The sequence below is a fragment of the Arachis ipaensis genome, chromosome B1 (assembly GCF_059453495.1).
Source record: "Arachis ipaensis isolate K30076 ecotype BB chromosome B1, ASM5945349v1, whole genome shotgun sequence".
NCBI classification, from domain to species: Eukaryota; Viridiplantae; Streptophyta; class Magnoliopsida; order Fabales; family Fabaceae; genus Arachis; species Arachis ipaensis.
Window position 1 is genome coordinate 123,124,838 of NC_142436.1, and position 23,550 is coordinate 123,148,387.

Here is a 23,550-nt window from a genome sequence, read left to right on the forward strand (position 1 = left end):
TGCTTGGTTATCGAAGATTGACCAACAATGAGAGAACACTTTCTGAGTTGGACGGAGGGACCAAGGAGGAGGGAGGATAGAGAGCAACGATTGAGATGCTTCTATGCGGTGGTTCACTGGTTTGGAATATATGGCTGGAGAGGAATAGAAGGATTTTCAAGAATAAAAGTAAAGGTGTTAAAAAAATCACTAACATGACGGTGTTGAGCTACAGCGAATGAAGATGTGTGGACCCTTTAGTTGTTGATGACAATGCCAAAAATAACAAGGAGACTTCTTTTAATGATACTATACTTATTGTATTTTGTTTGTTTATTTGTTGCTATTAGACTGCTTCACTGTACTGTGTTGAGCTTCCTGCGTTTAAAAAAAAAATTCGTCAAATACTAATAAAAACTAAATTTGTAAGAGTTTATTATTACTACACATATTTATCTAAACATTAAGAACAATTGAAATAATTTTATTTGAATTTTGATTCTTTCATACAATTTTGGAAAACAACTTTAAAATGTTATCGTGGAAAACCAAATCTGATTTTTTTTTTCCAAATTGTACTTCTTAAAAATTCTTTAGTTATTGAGCTGTAATTTCCTTTTATATGTAATATTATATAAAAATAATTAATAAAAATATATCTTTACTTATACGACAAAGCACTGGTATATATGAAAGTTATTGCTTCATAACTGACCTTAGTTTTTTCAACTCTTTCCCAACCGTTCATTCATATATAAATAACTACACCCTCCTTCAATTCTCTTTTGCCCCACTCACCATTAAAAGATAAGAAGCCATAACACATATGCCTCAACACAAGAACAACAATGGTGGAAACTGAGACTAAGAGTGACACAAACAAGAAACCAACAATGGAGAATAATGAGAAATATGTCACACAAACACAACAACAACATGAACATGATGATGATGATCCGAAGATTAACTATAGAGGCTGGAAGGCCATGCCCTTCATCATAGGTAAGCCACTAATTAACCACTTGAGAATAATTGGAACAACTCTTTCATTCTATCTATCTCTCTCTTTTGCTGCAGGAAATGAAACCTTTGAGAAACTTGGAGCCATTGGAACCTTAGCAAACCTGTTGGTGTATCTAACAACAGTTTTCAACCTGAAGAACATCACAGCCACAAACATGATCAACATCTTCAACGGCAGCACCAACTTTGCAACCTTGATTGGTGCCTTCTTCTCTGATACTTACTTCGGTCGCTACAAAACACTTGGATTCTGCACTACCACCTCCTTTTTGGTACTAATCCAAATTTTAAGGTCAATTTATTTTATTTAATTTGATATGCCAACGGAGCCTTGGAGCAACTGTTGAGCTGTCTCTGTGTTACCGCGAGATGATTGTGCCTTTTATTTAATTTGATATGCATCCTTATTACATCACACATATGAACCTATGAAATATTTGTTGATGATGTTGCTGTATGTGCATGAAAACAGGGCTTGCTTGTGATTCAACTAACAGCAGCATTCAAGAATCTTCATCCACCAGAATGTGGAAATGAGAGTAGCACATGCAAGGGTCCAACAGCGGGTCAAATGGCGTTTCTTCTCTGCGGATTCGGCCTTCTTCTGATTGGTGCAGCCGGTGTTAGACCATGTAACTTAGCATTTGGTGCAGATCAATTCAATCCAAACACTGAATCAGGAAAAAAAGGCGTCAACAGCTTCTTCAATTGGTACTTCTTCACCTTCACCTTTGCACAAATGGTGTCCCTCACACTAATTGTGTATGTTCAATCAAATGTGAGTTGGGCCCTTGGTCTTGGAATCCCTGCGGCTTTGATGCTTCTTTCAGTTGTGGTCTTCTTCGTGGGTACCAAGATTTATGTGAAGGTTCAACCAAATGGTAGCCCCATAACTAGTATTGTGCAAGTTTTAGTGGTTGCAATCAAGAAAAGGAGACTCAAAAAACTACCTCAAAAAGAGTATCCAATGCTTTCACTCTTCAATTATGTCCCACCTAAGTCTTTGAACTCTAGACTTCCTTACACTCATCAGTTCAGGTAACGTTTCAAGACTTTATGTTTGATTTTGCTACCACTTCTAACCTTCTGTTTGAAAAATTAAAATTTAATATTTAATTTAAAAACTATATAAAAACAAATCATTTTTAAATATTTGACATTTACTTTAAAAGATAAGTTCCATAAATTTGCTACCCAAATAAAAGACATAAAAAACTTGGCCTTTTAATTTTTAGGTCGATAGAAAATAAGGCAAATTATACCTTAAAAGTTAAAACGAAAATATTTAGTTTTGGTTCGATCAACTGTTTTAAACAAGTTTGTGTTTCCTTGTCTTTCAATTTCTGTTGAGACAATTACCAAACATGACCTTAGAACTTTCATTTAGGTTTTTAAGTGTGAATAATTTAGCCTCGTCTTGATTAGATTTTGATCAAATAAAGTTTAGATTAGTTTTTAAAAAATGTTTTATTTTTTAGAAAGTTTTTTTTTAATAGACAAAAGTCACATCAAAATAGATTTTCTAAAAAGAATTTTTAAATATTAAAAATATTTTTTTTAAGTAAAGAATTATTGGCTTTTTAAAAAAATAATTTATTTTTTTAAAAATAATCAATTCAAACCAGCACAAATTAGATTAGTTAATGTAATGAGCCCTCCCCCGCCCCAGCCAAAGGCCAAAAAGTAAAATAAGAGATTCCATCATGACATAATTTATATTCTGAGGTGATCTAATATGATAATGAAAAAATTAACGTTACAATGAACAGGGCATTGGACAAAGCTGCAATTATGACCCCACAAGATAAAATAAACCCTGATGGATCTGCAGCTGAGCCATGGAAGCTTTGCAGCATGCAGCAAGTGGAAGAAGTGAAATGCTTGATGAGGGTGTTACCTATTTGGTTCTCAGCAATTTTGTACTATTTAGTTATTGTTCAGCAGCACACTATTCTCGTGTTCCAAGCACTTCAATCAGATAGAAGAGTTGGCCACACCAACTTCAAGATCCCAGCTGCATCTTACTATGTTTTCCTCATGTTGTGTATGACTCTCTGGTTGCCAATCTATGACCGGATATTAGTCCCTTTAATGCGCCGAGTTACCGGAAAAGAAGCCGGCATCACGCTCCTTCAGAGGATGGGAATCGGCATATTCCTCGCTATACTTAGCATGATTGTGTCTGCTTTTGTTGAAGGACATAGAAGAAGCCTAGCTCTAAGCAGTCCTATAGGAATGCAGCCCAGAAAAGGCGCGATTTCATCCATGTCAGCACTTGTTTTGATTCCTCAATTGGCATTAGCAGGGCTATCTGAATCGTTCACTGCTGTTGGACAAGTTGAATTTTACTATAAGCAGTTCCCTGAGAACATGAGAAGCATTGGACAATCACTATTCTATTGTGGCATGGCAGGGTCAAGTTACTTGAGCACTCTGTTGATCTCAATTGTTCATAAAACCACGGCCAAATCGGCCACTGGCAATTGGTTGCCGGAGGATCTTAACAAGGGCAGATTGGACTACTTCTATTTCATGATTGCAGCTCTAGAAGTCATGAATTTGGGGTACTTTTTGATGTGTTCAAGATGGTACAAATACAAAGGAAATAATGATAGTTATAGTAATAATAGTAGCATTGAACTTAATGGAATAACTAAAACTTCTGAAACATCAATTAATGGTGTTTAATTATGACTCAAGTCAATAAGACACTGTAATATTATTGATATTGTACTATTGGATTATCTTAATACTTTGGTGCACTATAGCGTTATTATAGTGTAGTGTAGAGAGCTGTACTGTTTTGTTTGATTCCGTTTAGAGAGATCGTTTTCACTAGAATAACACTTCAGAATAATATAAGATTTAATATTTTCACTTCAGAACAACACTTCTGAAATGCCAAAAGATGAAAAGGTGGAGGAAGAGGTTGATATTGCTGATCGAAGCTGTTTTCAAAGATGGCTCCTGAATTTTCAACTAAAAGCTCCATTATTAGATTACACTAAAGTTGTTACCACTAAAAAGACAGCAGGGTACTACTTTTGCATTCCTGAACTGTGTGAAGTTGGAGGAAGAGTCATGCTTTACCATTTTGAAGGATGCCATTGTTAGGGCTGAAGCACAACAACCATCACCAAGATTAGAAGAAAGCAAAAATGAAGAATTCATTGTTGTTGATTATGGTGATGGTTTTCTTAGTGAGCATGACGTCAGTGTTGGCAAGGTTTGTTATTTCTTGCCAATTAGAGGAAATAAACTTGATGACTTGTTCCATCATTGCTCTTCACAAAATTCCATCAGCATTCAATTGCCACTAAGCAACAAAGTCCCTCACATGTGGTGATAAATAACACTTCAGAATAATATAAGATTTGTGCCTCTAGTGAAAACAATCCTTCTAAACGGAATCAAACAAAACAGTACAACTCTTTACACTACACTGATAATAATGCTATAATGCACCACAGTATTAAGATAATGCAATAATACAATATTAATAATATTATAGTCTTATTGACTTGAGTCATAATTAAACACCATTAATTGATGTTTCAGAAGTTTCAGTTACTCCATTAAGTTCAATGCTACTATTATTATTATAACTATCGTTATTTCCTTTGTATTTGTACCATCTTGAACACATCAAAAAGTACCCCAAATTCATGACTTCTAGAACTGCAATCATGAAATAGAAGTAGTCCAATCTACCCTTGTTAAGATCCTCCGGCAACCAATTGCCAGTGGCCGATTTGGCCGTGGTTTTATGAACAATTGAGATCAACAGAGTGCTCAAGTAACTTGATCCTGCCATGCCACAATAGAATAGTGATTGTCCAATGCTTCTCATGTTCTCCGGGAACTGCTTATAGTAAAATTCAACTTGTCCAACAGCAGTGAACGATTCAGATAGCCCTGCTAGTGCCAATTGAGGAATCAAAACAAGTGCTGACATCGATGAAATCGCGCCTTTTCTTGGCTGCATTCCTATAGGACTGCTTAGAGCTAGGCTTCTTCTATGTCCTTCAACAAAAGCAGACACTATCATGCTAAGTATAGCGAGGAATATGCCGATTCCCATCCTCTGAAGGAGCGTGATGCCGGCTTCTTTTCCCGTAACTCGGCGCATCAAAGGGACTAATATCCGGTCATAGATTGGCAACCAGAGAGTCATACACAACATGAGGAAAACATAGTAAGATGCAGCTGGGATCTTGAAGTTGGTGTGGCCAACTCTTCTATCTGATTGAAGTGCTTGGAACACAAGAATAGTGTGCTGCTGAACAATAACTAAATGGTACAAAATTGCTGAGAACCAAATAGGTAACACCCTCACCAAGCATTTCACTTCTTCCACTTGCTGCATGCTACAAAGCTTCCATGGTTCAGCTGCAGATCCATCAGGATTTATTTTATCTTGTGGGGTCATAATTGCAGCTTTGTCCAGTGCCCTGTTCATTGTAACGTTTATTTTTTCATTATCATATTAGATCACCTCAGAATATAAAGTATATCATGATGGAATCTTTTTTTTATTTTACTTTTGGCCTTTGGCTGGGGCGGGGGAGGGCTCATTACATTAAGTAATCTAATTTGTGCTGGTTTGAATTGATTTATTTAAATAAAAAAATATTTTTTTATAAAAAATAAAGTATTTTTATTAATTTTTAAATATATTTGGATATATTTATTTAAAAAAATAAATTATTTTTTTAAAAAGCCAATAATACTTTACTTAAAAAAAATAAAATAAAAAATATTTTTAATATTTAAAAAAACTTTTTAGAAAATCTATTTAGATGTGAAATGACTTTTGTCTATAAAAAAAACTTCTTAGAAAATAAATTTTTTTTTCAAAAATCAATCTAAACTTAAAACTTTATTTGATCAAAATCTAATGGCAAAATTATTCACAGTTGAAAAACCTAAATGAAAGTTCTAAGGTCATGTTTGGTAATTGTCTCAACAGAAATATAAAGACAAAAAGAAACACAAAATTGTTTAAAACAGTTGATCGAACCAAAACCAAATATTTCCGTTTTAACTTTTAAGGTATAATTTGCCTGATTTTCTATGGACCTAAAAATTAAAAGACCAATTTTTTTATGTCTTTCATTTGGGTGGAAATTTATAGAACTTATCTTTTAAAGTAAATATCAAATATTTAAAAACGATTAGTTTTTATATACTTTATAAATTAAATATTAAATTTTAATTTTTTTAACAAATTAAATACTAAACTTTAAGGGGCCATATCAATCACCAAATTGAAATAGTAAAATAAAGAACAGAAACAGTTTTCTTTTCTTTCTTCTCATCTTAATGACATTTCTCAAACAGAAGGTTAGAAGTGGTAGCAAAATCAAACACAAGATCTTGAAACATTACCTGAACTGATGAGTGTAAGGAAGCCTAGAGTTCAAAGACTTAGGTGGGACATAATTGAAGAGTGAAAGCATTGGATACTCTTTTTGAGGTAGTTTTTTGAGTCCCCTTTTCTTGATTGCAACCACTAAAACTTGCACAATACTAGTTATGGGGCTACCACTTGGTTGAACCTTCACATAAATCTTGGTACCCAAGAAGAAGACCACAACTGAAAGAAGCATCAAAGCCGCAGGGATTCCAAGACCAAGGGCCCAACTCACATTTGATTGAACATACACAATTAGTGTGAGGGACACCATTTGTGCAAAGGTGAAGGTGAAGAAGTACCAATTGAAGAAGCTGTTGACGCCTTTTTTTCCTGATTCAGTGTTTGGATTGAATTGATCTGCACCAAATGCTAAGTTACATGGTCTAACACCGGCTGCACCAATCAGAAGAAGGCCGAATCCGCAGAGAAGAAACGCCATTTGACCCGCTGTTGGACCCTTGCATGTGCTGCTCTCATTTCCACATTCTGGTGGATGAAGATTCTTGAATGCTGCTGTTAGTTGAATCACAAGCAAGCCCTGTTTTCATGCACATACAGCAACATCATCAACACATATTTCATAGGTTCATATGTGTGATGTAATAAGGATGCATATCAAATTAAATAAAAGGCACAATCATCTCGCGGTAACACAGAGACAGCTCAACAGTTGCTCCAAGGCTCCGTTGGCATATCAAATTAAATAAAATAAATTGACCTTAAAATTTGGATTAGTACCAAAAAGGAGGTGGTAGTGCAGAATCCAAGTGTTTTGTAGCGACCGAAGTAAGTATCAGAGAAGAAGGCACCAATCAAGGTTGCAAAGTTGGTGCTGCCGTTGAAGATGTTGATCATGTTTGTGGCTGTGATGTTCTTCAGGTTGAAAACTGTTGTTAGATACACCAACAGGTTTGCTAAAGTTCCAATGGCTCCAAGTTTCTCAAAGGTTTCATTTCCTGCAGCAAAAGAGAGAGATAGATAGAATGAAAGAGTTGTTCCAATTATTCTCAAGTGGTTAATTAGTGGCTTACCTATGATGAAGGGCATGGCCTTCCAGCCTCTGTAGTTAATCTTCGGATCATCATCATCATGTTCATGTTGTTGTTGTGTTTGTGTGACATATTTCTCATTATTCTCCATTGTTGGTTTCTTGTTTGTGTCACTCTTAGTCTCAGTTTCCACCATTGTTGTTCTTGTGTTGAGGCATATGTGTTATGGCTTCTTATCTTTTAATGGTGAGTGGGGGCAAAAGAGAATTGAAGGAGGGTGTAGTTATTTATGTATGAATGAACGGTTGGGAAAGAGTTGAAAACACTAAGGTCAGTTATGAAGCAATAACTTTCATATATACCAGTACTTTGTCGTATAAGTAAAGATATATTTTTATTAATTATTTTTATATAATATTATATATAAAAGGAAATTACCGCTTAATAACTAAAGAATTTTTAAGAACTACAATTTGAAAAAAAAAAATCAGATTTGGTTTTCCACGATAACATTTTAAAGTTATTTTCCAAACTTGTATGAAAGAATCAAAATTCAAATAAAATTATGAGGAGTGTTAGAGGTAAGTAAATTTTGTGATTTGTAGTCATCAATTAGTTATTATTAGAGTTTTTAATCGTGTGAGATTTCATTCAATGGTATAAAATTACTCACTTTTATTGACTAAATTTTAATAAAAGTATTGTCCTTAGACTTTCTCTAAAATTATTTCAATTGTTCTCAATGTTTTATTAGATAAATATGTGTAGTAATAATAAACATTACAAAATTAGTTTTTATTAATATTTGACGAATTTTTTAAAAAAGAGTTTGTGTTGTCTCAAATAATGATGTCAGGGTTATGCTGCCTCTATTATTTTGTTAAAAGTAGCATTTTCTGTTATGTGAATAAATAAATATTAAATTGGGTGTTTTTTTTTTTTAATCAAAAATAAGAGACTCAAACCTGCAACCTCTTAATTGAGTATGGAAAGACTATGCGATTTGAACTATAACTCATTGACTTAAATTAGGTGTTTACTCTAATAAATATGAGATAATTAATATGTTAAATACTTTGTTTTCCTAATAAAAGGTCTTGACATTCAAGGTTTTAAATTCTATTTTCAATATATTTTTCTATATTCAATAATTGTCCTTAAGAAAAGGCATACAGACATAGGGAAACAAATATTGATAATGGTTAAAAAAATTATACAAATAAAAAAAAATACTCCTCATAAGAAACTTTAATTAATAGAATAAAGTTACATTCATTTTTTTAATTTAAAACAAAAATATTATTTATACATTAAAATAAATTATTAAAATTAGTCACAATATATTTACATATAATTATATGTATAGGCCCTTTGCTCGGTTATTCATAAAAAAAATAATAATTATACATATAATTTAACTTTTTAATATTTATTTTATATTTTAATGTGTATTTTATACTAATAACTAATTACAATAACTGATTTTAGTATATACTTAAGATAATTATTTCTAAAACTATATCAGACCTAGGAGAAAAAAATATTGATAATGGTTAAAAAAAGTATATAAATAGAAAAAAATACTCATAAAAAATTTTAATTAATAGAATAATGTTCCGTTCATTCTTTTTCTAAAACAAAAATATTATTTATACATTAAAATAAATCATTAAAATTAGTTACAATATATTTACACATAATTATATGTATAGATCTTGTGTTCGGTTATTCATAAAAAAAATTATATATAATTTAATTTTTTAATTTTTATTTTATATTTTAATGTATATTTTATACTAATAACTAATTTTAATAACTGATTTTAGTATATATTTAAAATATTTTTTTTCTAAAAACTATATCATTGTTATTTATTAAGGATAAAAATAACAAAGAAATTAATACATATAACAAGTAGTATTATTTAAAATAATGATATAGTTAAGAACCCAATTTATTATAAAAGTGTAACGACTGTTTTGACTTATTAGTTAATATTTATTAGTCATACTAATTAATTCAAAATTATAAAAAGAATAATCATGAGTCAAAAAGTGTCTGTATACGAAGCATTTGCTGCATCTGTATGCGGAATAATTTTAATATGTCGCTAGGGAGCCAATAAAATACTTGTACAATGTGTACAATGGATTATTTATTTAGTCAAATATGAGTTAAAAATGAACATCCAACGTAAAATATTACTAATTTCTCAATCACAATACACATATCCTATCCAGAATAACCATCCGAGTACTAGAGATAATAAATATCTGATATCCTACTGAATCGAACATCCCTAAACCCCCATTGTACTGCATATTGTACAGATACTCCATTGGCTCCCTGTACTTCCTCTTTTAATATAGATGTTATTTTAAAAAAAAGTTCATATATTAAATAATTAGATTGGTTAATATTCATTATAAGAAAAATACTAATTATCGTCAGTTTTATCGTCAGATTTAGCGTTGCACACTAGCATCAGTTAAACTGACAGTTTTAATGTGAAATTTGTTTCGTCAAATCGTTATTGGTGGATTTCCGATTCCGACCATAAATTCGTCGGTAATCCTTAGAGGGAAAACGGGGGAAATAAGCGTGAAATCTAGTGTGGGATTTACCGTTGAAACAATCTGTCCGTAAACCTATTTTAGTAAAACGCTGCATTTTGGTCACCCGTAACGAGTTACCGTCGGATTTATTCGCCGATAAATCCGACGGTAATAAGCCCTAAAATTCAAAGAACGAACTCCTCTCCTCTTTCAATTCGAAACTACTCTCTCTGATCTTTAACCTCTCTCTAGCCGCCTTTGAACTCGCCGCACCGTCAGCCCCACCGCCGCCGATGACGACGACGCCTCCTTCCTTTCCTTGCACCTCCCGTTTGTCGCGACGTCTCCATTGCAGCCGCCATTGCAAACCCTAGCCTCCGTTGCATACCCTAGCCTCTGTTGCAGCCGCCTCTCTTCTCACCATTGACGAGCGCCATTCTTCGCGACGGCAGCTTCTTCCCCTCGTCCAGCACGCTTCGTCCGCCGCCAAGTTCGTCATCCTCCGCCAGGTCCAAGTTAAAATTTGATTTAGCATTTTTTATAACATTTTTTGTTATTGTTATTCCCTTTTGATATTGGTTCATATGGTACTATACATTTATACATATATTATGGGTTTCTTAAGAGAATTTTATAAATTTGCTAACGCTTGCCGCAATAGATTTATACTTAAGGTTATATAGATGGATTTAGTTTATTTACCATGTGGTTGAAGATTTGTTTTTTGCTGCATATATTAACAATGATACGTAATACTTCTCATTAGAAATCTTTGCAAGCTTCTCTTCAGTTAACATGTAAATTTTATATTTTTATGTAGTTTCTTTATCTCACTTGTAGCAACTTAGTGATGTTAATGTTAAGTTTTTTCCTGTAATCTACCATGACTTGATCTAATGAAAATTTGTGATATTCTAGACTGGCTATGAATTTGTGACATTACATATTATTTTATCAGAGTGTGAATTACTGTAGACTCATATTTCACTTATTGATATATATACAATTTACATAGCATTTAGATTTTATACAATATTTAGATTTAATTGATATAACACTCCAATAAGGTGATGATTTTACTTTAGCATGACGTGAATAAAGATGTCTTGTTGAATTTAATTCATATGAAATTAGTTGAGTATTGAATGATGCTGGGGATTGAGATTAGTTGGATTTGTAGAAACTGTAAAGGTGGATATACGTCTAATTTAAAGGGAGGTTATGTCCAATTTTTTTGGAGAGTTTTGTTGAACGATTCGTGTAGTATATATGTTGATTAGTGTTAATAATATATTCTTTTTGCAAACATGATGAGTGGTAGTAGAAGTAGATCGAGTGGATCTCGTGGTCGTGGTAGAGGGAGGATTTTAACCGAATCTCCAGGGACTGTTCAGTTATTGCCCTTTATCCCGACTACCTCATCGACCCCTGTGACGTCACAGGCTGGTCCAGCAGACTACCAGTTCATCATGGTCAGAAATCCGAACTATGTGCCTCCTTCTGCTACGCCCCCTACAAATCCAGCGACAGATACTGTAGTGGGTGAGACCTCCAGTGCCTCCAGCAGGATGTCCCACTACTAGCACCCGTCATCCGGTTGAGGATTTGGCTCAATGGTATGCAGGCATGAGTACATATAATTTTTTAATTTTAAGTTTGTTAATCTTAAGTTTATGTGTTTATATGTGTTTGTTAATGTTAGATTTTTTCTCTGACAAGTTTGTACCAAACAACAACGCTTGCACACAGGAGATCTCCGAGGTCATTGAGTCAATGTACGACCACCCGTGGTCGAGCTACACGAAGATCCTAGCTGAGACTAGAGAGAAATGGTTTCAGAAGTGGGTGGTAAGAACCCAATAATGCTGAATTAATTAACTATATTTGAACTATATTTTATCCCAACTAACTAATGTTGTTGAATCACTTTCTACAGTTGAAATTCATATGGGATGCGGAACATAATCTCATGATCAGGAAGATCTACAACCATTGGGTAGCTAAATGGATTTAGCAGATGATGAGCAACATTCGTCAAGGGCACGACCACCTAACGACCTGGATCCGTCCATCCATCAATCCATCACCGTTTGACGAACATCACTAACAAGGCTTCGCCTAGGTCATCGAAGTATATGGGTGGATCGGCGACCTTCATGAAGACGAAGAGCATACTAGTTAGTGGTTTGGTAATGTTTAATTTTTTAGTAGTTACTTAAATTAATTGTTTAATTTGTTGATTTATTATATTGGTCGATATAATTTGTAGTCTAAGTTGTTGGATCGTGAGGTAACATTGGCAGAGACCTTCAAGTATACCTATACTTTGAAGGCCAACAAGTAGAGATTTGCTGACGAGCGATCTACGGGCCATTATATGCGTTTAAATTAATCCTAAGTTTCAAATTTATTTGATTTAAAATCAATTAACTATTATCCTAATCACAACGTCTGTGACACAGGAGAATTACACACATAAGTTGCAGGCCGCGACCCAGCAGTCTCAACCGCCTAGTTAGAATGACGAAGCTAGCTCCGTGACCTCAGTGGTAGATCCTGATAGGGTTTGGTGCGAGACCACCTTTGAACCCCATAGGAATTGCCACTTCGGGTTGGGATTGTTTTTGCCAGTGGCCTCTGCAACTCCGCATTGGTGGCTTCCTCTGCCTCTGCCTCTGCCACCAGCCTTGCCGATCTCCAAGAAGTTATTGACTTGAGGAAGAAGGTGCAAAAGCTGACACGAGCTTCACCAACAAGCGGAGCATTTTGAGCAAAGGTACAACGACCTTCTTGTACATGTGGGAGGAGTTGTTGCCATCAGCTCGGACCTGACGAAGAAGTTTGGAGCAACTAGATTATTTGCGAGAGCAGATGGAGGTGTTCAACCAGCAGATGCGCACTGGAGGCAGCGGCTAGGGGTGGCAAACGGGCCTAAACCCGCCGGGCCGGCCCGCGTAACCCACCAAAAAAGGTGGGCCGGGCTGAAAAATTGGGACCGCCAAATAGTAAAAGTCCGCCTAACTCGCACCGCCTAAACCGCGGGCTTTGGCAGGGTAGGGCGGGCTTCCCCGCCGGGCTTAGTGTTTTTTTGATAAGGGGGTATTTTTGTAATTTTTTTTGTCAAAATCCAACTTTTTCCAACCTAACTTACAAGAGAATAAAGATGAAAATTGAGTGTTTTGGAGATAATATTTATAATTATGTTTTAGATTATGTTTATTTTTCTTTGGAGACAATATTTATAATTATGTTTTGGATGAAAACTTAGTTTATAATGATGTTTATTAGATATTTATAATTACAAAGACTTTAATGTTTGTGAATATAGAAATTATTATTTTTTTATACCTTTAGAAATTATAAATTTATTAAAATAGTTGTGAAATTATATATATTATTTAATAGTTGATAGTAAAAAAAAAGAGGAGATTTGGCGGACTTAGCCCGCCAACCCGCCGTTAGACGGGGCGGGGTGGGACGGGCCAGCCCGCCAAAGGGCGGGCTTTTGGCGGGGCGGGCTTCCCCGCTTGCCACCCTTAGCAGCGGCGTTGCTAGTTCCAGCAACACTGCTAGTTCCAACAGCGTTGCTGCTAGTGGGGCACCGACGTTAGAACCTACTCTGCTGCCTCAGCATGGGGACCCCGACGATGAGGAAGCCGACGATGATGAGAAGTCATCTTAAGCAGTTTTTAAATTCTTCTTTTATTTATTTTCTTAGGTTTTAATTAAATTTCTTATGTTTTCTAATAAAATTAATAAATAATCAAATATTTAGAGTTGGAATAGTACTTTTATATTTTCAGAAATTTTGGGCTCAAAAAGTAGCAAAAATCAAGGCTTTTTCACAAGGAAAGCACAAAGAAAATAACAGCATAGCCCAAGAAGCGTGGCCCAGGAAAACGAAGCTATGAAGCAAGAAGCACGCCTAGCGGACCCCCATATAGGTTGCATGCATGCCCGAATAACCCTGCGCTTGGTGGAAAGGACCTGCGTCTGGCGGTGTCACCTTGTGCCCAGCGGTCTCCCTTCATGCCTCACCTCCGTCTGGCGGCGTCCATCTTACGCCTAGCGGACACACCCCTCCTGGAAGGTATTCTTGCGCTTTTTGCTTAATTATCTCCAATCCAAATCGGTTTAAAGGCAATTACAACTCTCATGATTTAATAATTAAGGTCCAAACTTAATTATCCACATCATTAGAAGCCTTAATCATATCCAGAGGATTGAAGACTCTAGAAGATTAGTTATTGATTCTCTCTAGAAGCATAAGAGATTCGGTTGTTAGAGTTTGAATTAAATTTTCGTTTTGAATTTGAAATTGAAGTCAGTAGCTTATCTTTCTCTCCAAAAGATAAGTAGTTATCTTATCTCTTTATGAAGGATAAGATTAGTTTAGTTTTAAATTTGAATTCTAGAATTTAGGCTATAAATAAGTGAGCATAGCTCATAGAGGAGGGCATCAAATCCTCAGACTACTTCTCTTCTTCTTGCTTTTCTTACTTCTTCATGGATAACTAATTCTCTATCAAAGGGTTAGAAGGTCTGTTTATGTTTTCTACAGATAATTAATCTATATTTATTTTATCTCGAAGTATTATATTGATCTATTTCATAATTGAGTTATTTGTTCTTCATTCGGATTAGTGGATTGAAAGGTAAGCTAATTCTTCTTGGATTCTTTTGTTATAATTGGAAAAATTGATATTTGAATTAAAGCTTGACAACTCTTTTACACGACTATCTGAATTCGGCTAGGAATAGCGGTTCAATTAGTGTGTGACACATACATGATTTTCAATCACTCTAATTTTGAATAAGTGATATATAATTTGACCTAAGGACTACTTTAAATCTTATTTGAATCTAAAACCAGTCTTTGTGCTTAATCTCTTGATTAATTAATTGATGCCTAATTGATGATTGAGAAACTGAGGAATCAAGGAATTGAAAATCAGTTACTAAAGATTTTGTCGTGGAAGATCTTTGCAAACTTCAAGATAAATAAACAAGATTGGTCTTCCTAAGAGCATAAGCATCTCCAAAGCTTTTGACTCTCATCATCACTATCCTCTCTTAATTCATCATTCAAGCTCACCACCCGTGGCATCCTAACATTTAGCATTCAAGATTCTCAAGACTCCTAGCAAGATACTTTATTACCCTCTTCGATCATCAATCAAGTTTTATTAATCTAATTGGGCTTTTTAATCAAAATAAATTTGCTTGTTCGATCTTTTAATCCTCGTGGGAACAATATTCACTCATCGTGGTATTACTTGAGATTTATTTGATGAATCTGACGATAAATTTGACAATACTCAGTATTTTTCTTGTAGTGATTTAAATATAAAAAAAGAATAATTACATGATGTAATTTAAATGAAATAATATTAATCAGAAAAGAATCGACTATTCATAACGAGATTCAATATATTATTCTATTAAAAAAAATCGATCACATAATATAAATTAAAAATGCAATGATTTAGAGATTTTATTTAAAAAAAAATCAATCATAAAAATAACTAAGATATAATGGGGTGTTAACATTGGATAAAGAGAATTTATTATGTAAAATTGAGAAGAAAATTTAATAACATATAATACATTTTAGTACAAATATTTGAATCAATTATCTTTATATATCTATTTAAAAGAAGTGTCAATCACAGATTCACAATATATAATTAAAAAATCGTAATGTAATCAACTTGTCTTTGTTTAGAAGAAAAAAAGACCAAAAATATAACTAATATACAATAAAAATTAATAGTGTTTTTTAGATAATTTATTACAAATTCAACCTAAGTAAGGAGAAAGGTAAGTTATATTCTAATAATTATCCTCTTTGGCATAGCCATCAAGGATAACTATCATAGACCAGCCCATAACAAACTACATTAAAGCCTCATATATGGATCTACACATTTATTACAACAGCATCAAAATATATCTTCAAACATTCAGTCCTTGATTCCATATCACCCAGTTTACCGTCTTTGTGAGTGCAATTTGCATCCATTGGCTTTTTGATAAAAATCTCTTCTCCTCTTTGAAAACAACCTGCACGTTCTAAAACAAATAGTCCATATTTTTAGTTTTATTTCTTAAGAATCTACACTCCAAATTAGTATCATTTTTTTTACTAATCCAATCAACAATCTTCTTATGACTAAAAATGAATTTTATCTCCTTTTTCACAACATCTACTTTTTCCAACAAAAATTGCATCGTCTCTTTTATTCTATGTAGCACCACGTTCTCCTCACTTCTCTCACTAACCGCATCACCGATAAAACATGTTATTTTACCATTATTCGTTATCAAGTATTCTCCAATAACATACATATTTGTTTTAGGTTGATATACTACATATTGTCACCACAACCATTTTTTACTATTTGTTTCCTCTTCATTAGGTGGTATTATATTTTTAGCTTTTTTTTACTCTAATACTCCACTCCATTACCAAGGATTTAACTTGCTCTTACCCACTATCCTAAGTATTGAGCTTATCTTAAAAAAAAATTCTATTTTTTCAAACCACACATATAATAACAAAAAAAAAAAAAATATCCACCTCCTTCTTTTTCATTTTTTTTATACCATGACTCATCCCACTTTCAAACCATGCTTTCACCTCTTCACTACCCACCTAATATATATTCTCCGTCACAGGTAGCCACCACAATTTTGTCACATATTTGTAATGCAAAAATAGATGGTTTGTCGTCTCCGTTTCGTCCTCACATAGGACGTACACTTTCTCGCCATGTTTGATGATGTGTCTTTTGCGTAGAACATCTTTTGTATTTAAACCCCCTACAATCACAAACTATACAAGTATTTTTACTTTTGGAGGTACTAGACCACACCATATATCATCGAATACGTGATTCATAGTTGATAAACCATATGCTTTTTCTGTGATTATACTAGTAAATGACTTTGTACTTTGTAGAATATCTCCCGTCTGCATTATATGACCAAACCAAATTGTCCCTATAACCTACACAAAAAAACACACTATCCAATATATTTTGTAACTTTATAATCTATGTTTTCTTTCTCTCTCAGAAATTTTTTTATCATTGGAGGTTTCAGACTCGCTCTAAGCCAATTCACACACCACATTCACTAATGTAACTCTCCTGCATGCTGGACACTGTAAATAGTCTTGAAAATTTATCTTCTAGAAATTTATTGCCAACCTACACAACTTTTTAGAATTTTACCATTTTTCCATCTCCAACACACATTTTTTACATTCTCTACAAATATCTTTGGTTGTTGCATTTTTATTAGCAAAGTTAATAATGTATTTTCATGGACCATTGGACCTCTTGCATTCATGTTTACCCACAAATATGTTTTTATCCGTATCATAATATCAATCAATCACCTTCTTTCACAATATATCATTCTTGTCTGAAAATTTCCACGACCATTTAAAAAGTATCATTGCATTTTTCATTGTCATGTCATATTTTATTTTGATGTTCTTTATTGTATAATTAATTAATATTTTTTCTAATTTTAAAAATATTATACTTAACTAAGGAACGTGTATATTAATATATGATTATGAGAAAGAAAATATTTACATATTATTAAAGTTAGAATGTATGTAATAATACTTTAAATAAATTAGAAAATTAAATTATCATATCATTAATTAATGTATTTTTTAATTTTAAAAATATTATAATTAAATACATATACTTTAATTAAGGGATAAATCTGTTAATCTATATTAAACATAATTTTCAAATTAAATTTTGAGAATAAATAATGTTTCAAATTTTATCATTGTTGAAAATTTCATAATTAATTTATTTAAGGTTGTTATTTTGAGATTTTTTTTAATGTATTAAGTATGATTTTATTTTGATGATCTTTGTTATATCATGGGATAAGTATTGTTTTGGTTCTTGACGTTGAGGGTCCGAATCGAAACCGTCCCCATTGTAATTTTGGATTTAAAATCATCCTTAACGTTTTTTTTCGTATTAAAATCGTTCTTTTAATTTTTTTGGACAAAAATACCCTCACCACTACCAACACAATTACCTCCTCCACCACCACCACCACCACCACCACCACCACCAACACAAACACCACCACCAATACCAACCACCAACACCAAGAACACCAAACAATAGCAACAACACCAAACAACACCAAACCAAAAAGCAGAAACAGAAAACAAGAAAGCAGAAGCAAGAATGTAAAAAACAGAAAGCAAGAAAGAAGAAGCAAGAAAACAGGCGGTGAGGTTGCGAGGCGGAGACGGCGAGGCAGCGAGGCAGAGGCGGCGAGGCGGCCGCCGTCCCCCTCCCCCCTTCCCCCCACCCCCACCCCGCGTCCTTTCCCCTTCCCCCCACCCTGAACCCGCATCCCCTTCCTCTTCTTCTCTGGCTTTTTCCACTTCCCCTCCCCTCTCCTCCATCACCACCACCACAGAGCCACCGTCGCCGTCCCCCCTCCCCCTTTCCCCTTCCCCCCACCCTGAACCCGCGTCCCCTTCCTCTTCTTCTCTGGCTTCTTCCATTTCCCCTCCCCTCTCCTCCATCACCACCACCACAGAGCTGCCGTCGCCGTCCCCCCTCCCCCCTTCCCCCTTTCCCTCCCCTCCCATTCGTATACCCTTTCCCTCCCCCCCACCCCAAACACGTTTTTTTTTTTTTTTTTAATTTTATAATTTTTTTAATATAGCAGGAGTAGTTTAGGAATAAATTAAAAAAATTTATTAGAAAGAACGATTTTAAAATGAAATGCAACATTAAGGACGATTTTAAGTCAAAAATTACATTAGAAACGGTTTCGATTCTGACCCTCAACGTTAGGGACCAAAACAATACTTATCCCTTATATCATTAACTAATAATTTCTTTTCTAATCTTAAAGGCATTATATTTATAGAAGGAACATGTATACTAATATATGATTATAAATTTTTTTTATATATTATTAACCTTAGAATGTATGTAATAATACTTTAAATCAATTAATAGTAGGAACATATATGATTATATTATTAGGAGACACTACTAAGAAAATCTGTCGGTAACATGTTTACTGTTGCTTTAGTGGTAGAATAAATTTGATGGTATAAATTTTGCCAGTAACTATTTACCGGCAGATTTTTTTTGTAAGCCACTAATTATCAGCAGATTTAGCGGTAGATATTAACTTTTAAGCAGTAATACTAGGGAGTCAAAAAAAATAGCTAGAATTTACCTTATTTAGCATTCATTAATTGTTGCAACTATTAATGAATGTTAAATAAGGGAAGTTATGGCTGTTTTTGACTGATTTTCTTTGGTTACCAAATATTTTCGACTTTTATTTGGCAAAATTTTGGAGCTTGTTATCGTCGAATTTATTCTCCGATAAATTCGACAGTAAACTTAAATTTATTTTTAAAAAAAAATTGTTTAAAAATTCAATATATAATTTTTCGTTAAAAGTTCACAAACAAATTCACACATCAAAGTTTAAAACTAAAGAAGAAAAATAATAATTACTCGTGTAAGGAAAAAGGTAGCACTATAAACATATACTCTAAATCCAGAAAAGATAAACTTACATAAGGTTAGATATGAAAAATAAGATACCTCATAGTGGCTAAGTAAATTGTATAGCTAAAACTCTCTAGACAATAAAATGTTGAAAGGAAAAAATAATTATACAAATGGACAAATTAAGATTATAAACATAATCAACGAGTTAAATCTCAATTTAACCCCTAAAATTTGGCCCGATACTCAGAATGACCCTCATAATTTTGTTGGCCCCAATTAAAATTTCCAAATTTGCAATCGTGGCTCTGGCTTGTCCCTGCGATCATTCTCATCATCGAAATGCTGATCTGGCGCAATTGCATGATATGGTGGACACTACTTAAACGACGGCGCATTGGTTTCGCACCCAAACCCTTTGGAAACCACGTAATGTAAGGATTTTTCTTGATGTTTTGCAACTTATGATCGTCATAGTGAAAAGAAAGAGAGTTTTAACCCACACAAAACTGAAACGACGTGGTTTTCAAAGGGTTTGGGCACAAAACCAATGCGCCATCGTTTAAGTAATGTCCACCGTGTCATGCAATTGCGTCAGATCAACATTCTGGTGACAGAGATGATCGCAGGGACAAGTCGGAGCCACAATTATAAATTTGGAGGTTCTAATTGGGGCCAACAAAATTGTGGGAGTCATTTTGATAATTGGACTAAATTTCAGGGGTCAAATTGAGATTTAACTCCATAATCAACACAGAAATTACAATTAAACAAACAAATCAAAGTTCATATATTCAAATGAGTAAATTGCAACAAACTTAGTAAAATTAACAACAATTAAACTAGCAAAATTAATTTAGAAAATTAACAATAATCGATAATAAGTCAATAATTAACTTAGAAAATTAGCATATTAAGATTAACTTAGAGAATTAACTACAATCAATACTAATTAACTCAGAAAATAATTAACTCAGACAACAATAAACTCAAAAAATTAACAATCATCTAAAACACCACCAACTCAAAATAAATCCTAAATTACACTCTACCTAACTTAATATTATTTAATTTCTAACTATACTAAATTAATATAACAAACTCTAATCACACACTTTATTAAAAAATTCAATCAATAATTTAATAAAATACCTAACAAAATTCTAAATAAACAAAAAATTTAGAAAAATACAAAAAATATAGAAAAATTACATCTGATGGTGGCTGCAGGATGGTGGAAGCGTGGTGGTGATAGAAGGCAGCAGTGAAACCTACAGTGGTAGAGTTAGAGTTTAATAATATAACAAACAATAAAAAAACATGGACAACAACCTTACTTTTGGTGTGGTGGACCTCAAACACTGTGACGGTGACAAGCTGACGACCTCTGACGACAAGGGACACTAACAATGGTGGCACAGCAAAGGCTTTCCATGAAAACTCCAACAACAGTGACAATGACGTGCTGATCTGCAATTACAATGTGGTTTATTGGTGGCGACAGCAACTCTAGGTGGTTCCGGCACAACCTTCTGAGAGAGAGAGAGAGAGAGAGAGAGAGAGAGAGAGAGAGAGAGAGAGAGAGAGAGAGAGAGAGAGAGAGAGAGAGAGAGAGAGAGAGAGAGAGAGAGAGAGAGAGAGAGAGAGAGAGAGAGAGAGAGTTTGCAGAAGTGAGCGGGTCCATGGAGAGGGGTTTTCATATTTGAATTTTACCCAAATTTACCAGCAAAAAAATTCGACGGTAAAATATTCGATATTCGTCATTGCCTAAACGCCGCGTTTCATTAAATCCAGTTACCGTCAAAATTTTTCGACAAAAAATCTGACGCTAAATTCGGTGCTAATAAAATTAATTTTTGCGCTTTTATTTACTGCCGGATTTAACCATAAAATTTTAAATACAACAGTAACTTATTCAAGGGATGAATTTTCACTCGTAACCGTCGAAAAATGTATCACTAGATCTATCGATAACATCTGTTGTTAAATTCAACGATAAATCTATCGGTATTCAACGCATTTCTTATAGCGAAAAAACATAATATTCTAATTTATTACTAACTACACTAAATGTAAATTATATAATTAATTAATAATTCTTGTAGCGAAAGAATCAAATTATTATATCATTTTAAAAGCATTATAATTGAATGCAAAGACTTGTATTAACGGATAAATATATTAATCTCGTAAACAGAACTTTTAAATTAAATTTTGATAAGAAAATAATTTTTTTTTTGTTAAATATCCTATGATTTATTTGTTTTAGGTAGTTATTTTGAGATTTTACTTTTTAATGTATTAGTATAATTTTATTTTAATACTTGTTATTTCTCTTTATTTACACATGAGTATTTTAGGAGTATATAATTATTAAAAAACAAATATTAAATATTTTTAAATTTTATTTTATATAAAATTATAAATAGAATAATTTCTCATTATGACTATAAAATAATAAAATAATATAAAATAAAATAATCATTGAATAGAATATATATTAGTCGAATTTTTATAATATATATATATATATATATATATATATAAAAGAAAATAATTATCTCACCAATGTAAATAGAAGTATAATTAATATATGATTAATATATTATATAAATTTATTATATAATAAAATAGAAAGAACAAGTATATTAATATATTAGTGTTCGAATGGTAAGATTTACATATGGTTAAAGCTATGATTCTTGTATTAATATTTTGAATCAATTAATGAAAAACGTATATGATTATATTATTAAAAAAATATTTTAATTTATTATTAATTATATTAAACGTTTTTTAATTATACTACAATTATATATTTTTTAAATTAAAGAATTAAATTATTGTATTATTAATTGGATAATATATATTTGAGGTCATATATTTAAAAAATAATTCTATCAAAACAAAATCTTATAACACATATAAAATATTAAAAATACAATTAATATATTATTATTATAGATAACAAAAATTATAAATTAAAATTAAATATTTTTATAATAAATTTATTTTAAAAATATATTTTAAATATAAATATAAAAAATTAAATAAATATTTTCTATACATCGTATGGATATATACTAATAGTTGGACTACACATCCATGTAATTTTTCATCAAAGTCCATTCAAACCGGTTCAATACTAAAAAAGCCCAATCTGATTAAATGAAACGTGAATTTCACGCGCTCCAAACCCCCTCCCCCCAAACGTTAACATTCATTTGCGCCTTGAATATGAAACAACATTCCTTCTTCAACCTTGAAACCGCTACTGGAGAACTTTGAATCTCTCTCAAAATTTCTCAAAGCTCGATCGTTTTCTCTACAGAAACTGCTTCTACTCAGGAATCGCGACAAGATTTCGAACGGAAGAAGAAAAAATAAATGAAAACAAGAACAGAGACTGCGAAAGGTATGAGAAAAACTACTGTTCATTTAAAATCTCGCAATCTCGTGTTTCTCCTAATTGCATTTTAGATTTACCGGTTTGAGTTGTTTTGTTTAGTAGATTGAGTTATTCTGATTCTATTTTTTTCGCGTAACTAGGGTATAGAAATGGAAATGTGTTCTTATTTACATTCAGTTTAGTGGAGTTGATCATTTTGATTCACTTGATTGTCAGTGTGTTCAGTTGAGTTCTTTTGCATGTAGAAATACTTTTCTTGTTGATTGAATGTATAAGTTTTAATTAATATCATTTTTTATAATCTTTTATGTTATATGATATTGCTTTTTTATTGTTCTTTTAAGTTGTAATTAGAATTCTTTTTCTTAGTTTTAATGGTACAGTATTAATAATTTTGGATCATTATTAAACTTTTTTCTGTTTAATGCAGCAGTTCTCTCGAAGAAGAACAGCAACCGTGCCAAGAAGCTCCAGTGGCACGACAATTGAAAGAAAAAGCACAACCTAATTTATAAATTTTTTGCTTGTTTAAATTTAAATAATTTTAATTCATTACATAATTTAATTGTGGTTCAGTTGAATTCAGAAATTAATTATTCTCTTCTATTTGTTATAGCTGCCTTCTAAAATTCAAAAAGCAGGCCAACGAGAGATCTTT

The 23,550-nt window shown here is 32.8% G+C and overlaps 2 protein-coding genes across 2 annotated transcripts; one reads left to right on the forward strand and one right to left on the reverse strand.

The window, feature by feature from the left end:
* Positions 1 to 670: 670 nt before the first annotated feature.
* On the forward strand, positions 671 to 3,752 carry LOC107633662 (protein NRT1/ PTR FAMILY 2.11). The gene is made up of 4 exons (XM_016337269.3): positions 671 to 981; positions 1,057 to 1,274; positions 1,475 to 2,040; positions 2,772 to 3,752. Exons 1-4 carry the CDS (start codon positions 828 to 830, stop codon positions 3,688 to 3,690), a joined length of 1,857 nt encoding a protein of 618 aa, XP_016192755.1. The 5' UTR covers positions 671 to 827; the 3' UTR covers positions 3,691 to 3,752.
* A 623-nt stretch (positions 3,753 to 4,375) lies between these two features.
* LOC107610875 (protein NRT1/ PTR FAMILY 2.11-like) lies at positions 4,376 to 7,754 on the reverse strand. Its single transcript, XM_088501676.1, has 4 exons — positions 7,450 to 7,754; positions 7,157 to 7,374; positions 6,391 to 6,956; positions 4,376 to 5,453 (listed from the first exon to the last, which is right to left on the reverse strand). The coding sequence occupies exons 1-4, from the start codon at positions 7,601 to 7,603 to the stop codon at positions 4,535 to 4,537; spliced, it is 1,857 nt and encodes a 618-aa protein (XP_088357802.1). The 5' UTR covers positions 7,604 to 7,754; the 3' UTR covers positions 4,376 to 4,534.
* Between the last annotated feature and the right edge of the window lie 15,796 nt (positions 7,755 to 23,550).

Coding starts and splice junctions, on each gene's coding strand:
- LOC107633662 (XM_016337269.3), top strand. CDS start 828: ATGGTGGAAACTGAGACTAAGAGTGACACAAACAAGAAACCAACAATG. Junction 982..1,056: donor GGCCATGCCCTTCATCATAG/GTAAGCCACTAA, acceptor CTTTTGCTGCAG/GAAATGAAACCTTTGAGAAA. Junction 2,041..2,771: donor CCTTACACTCATCAGTTCAG/GTAACGTTTCAA, acceptor TACAATGAACAG/GGCATTGGACAAAGCTGCAA.
- LOC107610875 (XM_088501676.1), bottom strand. CDS start 7,603: ATGGTGGAAACTGAGACTAAGAGTGACACAAACAAGAAACCAACAATG. Junction 7,375..7,449: donor GGCCATGCCCTTCATCATAG/GTAAGCCACTAA, acceptor CTTTTGCTGCAG/GAAATGAAACCTTTGAGAAA. Junction 6,957..7,156: donor GCACTACCACCTCCTTTTTG/GTACTAATCCAA, acceptor GCATGAAAACAG/GGCTTGCTTGTGATTCAACT.